Below are 6,000 nucleotides of genomic sequence, written 5' to 3' on the forward strand. Positions count from 1 at the left end.
TCCCGATTTATGTTGGTATGTCCCATAATAGGCTTAACACCGGATATCCGAGGTGTTGGACGAAAAATTTCTAAGAACATGCTTATCGGCTATCATTTATATATCGGATTTATAGAAAGATCAAATAATTTGAAAATTTTCATACTGGATATGTACCGTTATTTATACGGGCAAAGGTTTTATGAGGTATCGCTCACCGTGAGCAGCCCTCTATAAAACACCACCTGCATGTTGTTTGACTCATCCTACCCATTCATTCTATAGGATCTCACATAGATAGGGTGTCCCTAAGAAACCACCTCCATACCATAATCCTAACCATTCGATTTATAGGAGTTTAATTTGCAGCCATCCATTTGAAAATCTCCACTAATCATAACCATAACCCTAACCCTAGCCATAACCCTAATCCTACCTATAAACTGCATAACCAATGGGTTGGATGACTCAACCAACTATGGGAAATGGGGTATCTAGAGGGCTGCTCATGGTGAGCGATACCGCAGAAACTTTTTTCCCTATTTATATATAGTTTTTGACCGTCCATATTAACAAAAAATTACATATTAATTGATGTTACAATTGAATTATTCATGTGATTTGGGCCATAGGAGATCCAAAGCAAAGACAAACAACTGGACAGTTCGGATCAGTCCTAGGTAGGTCCTACTATGCCATAATGGGTTAGAGGTGCAACTCGGGTTGGGTTTGGTTTGGGTTGGGTTGGGTTGGGTTGCCAAGGCCTCAACCCTAACCTAACCCAAAATTAAAGCGGGTTAGCTTTTCCAAATCCTAACCCAACCCAACCCGAGCCAAAATCGGGTTGAATCCCTATGATGGGAGTAGCCTCTTTATATTACAATGAGGTTATGCTCTACAGCATTCTCATCTAGTAATATCGGATTAATCTACTTCTATAACGGCATTTCAAGCCTTCCCAAGTTAACCGCCTATATAAAATAAATAATTAAAACGCTGTAATCCAAGCCGTTGATTTGTTGAAGTTAGCACAAAAATGTCGTGCTTATTCTTTACAATTGTTTACTCTGTCATAAGGGAATGCCCATGCGAGTGGCTTCCGGTTGCCTTTTCTGACAATGTCATGTTTAAATAAATACCCTTCTTGGGTCTTAACTCTTAAATGACAAACATGTCCCTAATGCTTTATTTTCCCATGAAAACTGATAATTGTTTCTTTATTTTCTCACCGTCCATTTAACTGCAGTAAAAAAAATTGTACTTTGGTTTAACTGGCCAATAATATCCATGTTTTTATGACAAGAATGCCCTTAGTACTTTCATAAAATATCATACCCCTAGCTTCATACACATGGCAGCAGCACTAAGGTGCCCAAGTTCCTCTCTTGGTTATCGTTTTCATAATGTCCTTTTATGAAAGATCAAGGGCATAATAGTCACATTTGGTTTTTTTTTTTTGAACTTTGATTTGCAGCACCGGCAAGTAAGCTAGCGGCCAAATATTAAAATTTGGTGGGCAAGGGTGCTTTGACCAAACCCTCTTCCTCCTTCTTCTCCCTTTCCTCTTCTTCTCATCTTTGTGGAGCTATATATATTACACAATTCTACAGCAAACAGATTGCGAAATAAGAGATCTCCTTCTTCCATAATTCAATGGAAAAAACAAAGAGATCAAAGAGTAAGATCTTCTCATTTCTACCCAAAACAGCCAGAGTCTCATTTTCCAATCCTTCTTACAGCCCCGGCCGTGAAAGAAGACAAGAAAATCTAAACAAATTCAAACACAACGCCGGAAAAGGATTCTCCGGTCCGATCATCTCGATAATCCCGGTGGAAGCCCGGCGAAAGACGAGGAATGGGAGCTTTGATACACAAGAACCCACCTCCCCCAAAGTCTCTTGTATAGGACAAATCAAGCACAAGAAGAGAATTTGCAAAGCTAAGTTCCCATCTCCCAAACAAGAAAAGGTTAAGAAAGAGAAGCCTAAGCTGAGCCCAAAATTTTCGTCGTCGTTCGCCAGAATATTCCTCGCTGGCCGGAGATCAGACGTCAAGGCGGAGAAGGTAGTGTGCAACAATCAATTGTAAATAGTTTTGCTATATATTCATTTATACTTTTTTTTTTGGGTTAGCGTGGATTTTTTTTAATATTAAGGAGTTGTGGGGGTTTGAACCCGCTGCGAGGCAATAGCTCTGATACCATGTGAAATAACCATTTACTCTAGAAGCTTAAGTTGTTAGAGTTTGTGTTTTTTTATTTAATCATTTATACTTTAACAGGTAGATCTTCCGGCGCGAGATCCGACTTTGAGTCAGTTGAAACAGTTCTCTAGTGGGCGCAGCGCGTTTGCGGATTTTGACTGGAGGGCTGATGGTGGTAGGAATTACTTTTCTGATGAAGAGAGAGATCAATCTGATGAAGAAGAAGAAGAAGATTTTATACCTCACTCAGCCCCACTAGGAGTGGGTGGTAGGGTGGCTTTGGGGCCAAGGAAGGAGGTGAGCATTTGGAAGAGAAGAACCATGGATCGACCTAAGCCTCTTCAATTGGATAAGTTGGCAAAGGACACATAAGAGTAGGTGGGGTTTCTTTTGTTATTTAGATTTTTGGGTATTGGAATGGTTGTAAAAATGAAAGTCCTATATGAAAATTTTGCAATTGATTTGTAGATTTTTTCAACATGGGTATTAGCACATATGTTGTATTTTGTTCATGGGTTTTCTTGTGTGTATACTTTTGCTTTGTGGTTAATTTAGAAATTGAAATAGCTCTCCAAAGATCTGTATTCAGTTTCTTCCTGTTCTTTACTTTTTTAAATGTTTATGATTGTATTGAACCCAAAAAAACTGTTCAAGTTCTATGACACCCTCATGCCCAAGTTGGGCTGTTCATTGTTGAAAATTCTATTGCTTTGATCCATCGAGGTGTCTAGAAGAGAAAGGGAGATGGTTTTTATTTTCGGCCCCCATTCTGTTGTTCGATCCTTCAAGGTGTTCTTCAAGTTTGAAGGTTTCAAAGCAAAGCAACTCTTTTGTTTTAACCTTTTTGGGAGTTTGCTTTGAGATGGATCTTTTATATTATACTAATACACCAGTTTCTAATGCTGGGCAATGATTTTTTTACCCCCTTTTGTTTGTCTTATCCTGAATGTGACGTTTATTTGAGATATGCTTTGGTTGGAAATCCGGCTAAAGCTATTTTAGATTGAGGTATTGGGTTGGAAAGGTCAGTTTCGAGTTAGATTATAAAAAGAGAAACATTTGTTATGATTGGTGCTTTCATAGTTGTACAAGATAGACTGTTGACAATATAAGTAGAGGTGTAAATAGATATTCGAAAATTCGATTACGTCCGCATCCGAATCTGTTTAAAGCGAATATTATCCGGATTCGTTTCAAGTGGATATTATCCGAATCCGTTTATGAGATATCCAACTCTTAGCGGATGCGAATCTGGTAAATGGTATATCCGATCCGTTTAACATCCGAATCCGAGAAATATATCATTTTTGTTTATTATTAATAATATCATTAATACTTATTTTTAGTAATGACACACTATCTGTTGTTTCTAAAAGAAAAGTGAATTTTCTTTTTAGAAAAAAAAAACAAAAACAAAAAGTGTTTTGCGTGGGAAATAGAGTAATCTCTCATTTTAAGGGCATTCTTAGAGTTTGACATGGCTTCTTTATGAAGCAACAAATGTGGGTTGTAGGATGAAAGAGACAAATAGATGGTGGTGATTGAAAGAAGATGGCATAGCTTCTAGAGAATTCCAAAGCAAAAAGGCCATTTAGGTCATTGATGGTAAATGGACGGCTCAGATCAATTTTCCAACTTAGGGTTATATAAAAATCTAAAATGCAATTAAAAGAGGGGACTTCTAAGGAGAAGCAAGAGAGAGGAGAAATGAGGAGGCGGAGACACCATCTCCGGCATTCCTTGGTGCCCCCAACCCCCACTAAAATCCACCCCGCCTCTCTCCATCTTCTCACGGCCATTTCCATCACCGCCAGTCACCTCCATCTCTAACTCAATCCCCATCTCCATCCCAATTTCTTGATGATTATGGATTAATTGTTGTCCTTTTTGTAATGTAATCCAAATTGCAGAGTTTTTAGGATTGTTCGATGTGTAAATGTTTTCCCATGAACCATTTATAAATCAAATGAGATTTTCAATAATCTTTTGCTTGATTACATTAGATACTAATCAGTGTTTATACAGAGCACTCACATGATAAACATAGAATGGAATCAAGCTAATTATTGAAGAAAACTATCCTAATACTTATCCAACCTAGTTTCCTAATCTATCCATGTTAGCCATCTAAACAACTTGCCTAATCTAATACCAAGATGATCTAATGGTGAGATCTCAACCCAATCCAACAGTGAGTTCTCACATATTCTAACACCCATTTATATAGCAAGGCCCAAGAGGTGAATGGATTGTATCATTGAACAAGTGGCCACACCTACTTGTACTTTTGCTTGTCGATGTAGAAGTCCCACATAAACAGCTATGCCTATTAATGTTTAAAGACGAAAGATGGAGTAACATCTAGACTTGACTTAGTTCACACAAGTTTGGATTTAAGAAGGGGGTCCATGAAGGGTTACAATGAGTTCCCTAGCAATCACAATGGAGAGCAACAACAGTTGAGATGACAAAAGGTCAATACTTCTGCCCACCAAGATTTATTGATTATTTATTGATTGCCCTTGTGATTTCAATTCACTTTATGGTGGCTTTCCTTACAAACCGTGGACACTTACCACATTGATCCTTGTGCTTGAATAGAAAGGGAAATAGTAAGTACTTCCTCCTTGAAAGTTGAGATCAAGAATAGAAGACCGTGTCATGTTCTCTGGAGTCAATTCGATCAGTGGCCAACTTGTCACCAGTATCCATAAACAAACAGTGTGGGGGACAGACCGGCGAAAAGGGTGAAGTAACGAATTTTAGGAAAAATGATGGTGATGTAAATGTAAATTGAGGAACCACCCACATGGCTTTATTGCTCTTTATATTTTGATGGACTTTTCACCATTTTGTATTGCTAGAGGCCATGTTACCTAGTTTAATATAATTCTTTATTTTGAGAAAGAAAAAAAGAAAATTAGAAGAATGGGTAGTAGTATTTGCTTAAAGGCAGGGTGACACCATATAAGGCAGGGTGACACCATATAAGTTTGTCCTATGTGTAAACAAAAAGACAAAAAAAAAATTAAATTGGATAAGATAACTGACATGGGTGAGACATACCTAGTGGTTTCATAGTGTTTAAGAACATGTGCTCCACAGATACTCGACCAAGGTAAAAGAGAGTCGACTCGGGTGAGTCAATGTTGGCACGATTAACATTTTATAACTGAACGAGTCAAATTAAGGAGCTTTTTATTGACGCTGTATGACAAAACTTGTACTAAGTCAAGATAAACGGGAATCGAATCGGGCGAGTTACTGGGAAGCTCTATTGGAACTTGGAAGGCTTTTAAACAGAGGTAAAACAACTATTGAACCATTTTATCTTTATTCATAAAAATATTAAAAGTTGGTGTTCCAAATTCCTAGTAAAAAGGAGGCGAATTTGTTATGCCTCTTTGTTTACCTTAGGCCATGTTTTGCAACATTGAAAAAAAAATATTCCATGGATTATTTGGATTATTTGTGTGGCCAGTTGTAAGAGATATTCTCAGCTTGAGAGGGTTGGAGTGAGAGCCTGAGAGGAAAATGGAAAGATCTTTAAAATCAAATTAGCCATCTGATTACGTTAAGGGAGTTATATACCTTCCACAATAAATTTTTCTTTTGGACCAAATCTTCCACAAAAATATTATCCAGGTCCTCTAACCAACAACATGATGCCTTGAAGAGCAGCCCTCACTTTTGCTTCTTTGGGATCCTTGATATCGATAGGCCCAGAGAAGGCGCACTTCGTGTAAGTAAGTGACTTGATCATCCAAATCAAGGTGTAAGTAAGTGAAATCGTCCTGAGGTTATCCAATGAACGGATAC

The 6,000-nt window shown here is 37.9% G+C and overlaps 1 protein-coding gene across 1 annotated transcript; it reads left to right on the plus strand.

Moving 5' to 3' along the window:
• Positions 1-1,481: 1,481 nt before the first annotated feature.
• Positions 1,482-2,693, plus strand: LOC143864266 (uncharacterized protein At1g76070-like). Its single transcript, XM_077375177.1, has 2 exons — positions 1,482-2,043; positions 2,260-2,693. Exons 1-2 carry the CDS (start codon positions 1,633-1,635, stop codon positions 2,551-2,553), a joined length of 705 nt encoding a protein of 234 aa, XP_077231292.1. The 5' UTR covers positions 1,482-1,632; the 3' UTR covers positions 2,554-2,693.
• The last annotated feature ends 3,307 nt before the right edge of the window (positions 2,694-6,000 follow it).

Source organism: Tasmannia lanceolata, unplaced genomic scaffold (assembly GCF_043159265.1).
Source record: "Tasmannia lanceolata isolate RefF3 unplaced genomic scaffold, GAP_Taslan_0.1 ptg000048l, whole genome shotgun sequence".
NCBI lineage: Eukaryota > Viridiplantae > Streptophyta > Magnoliopsida > Canellales > Winteraceae > Tasmannia > Tasmannia lanceolata.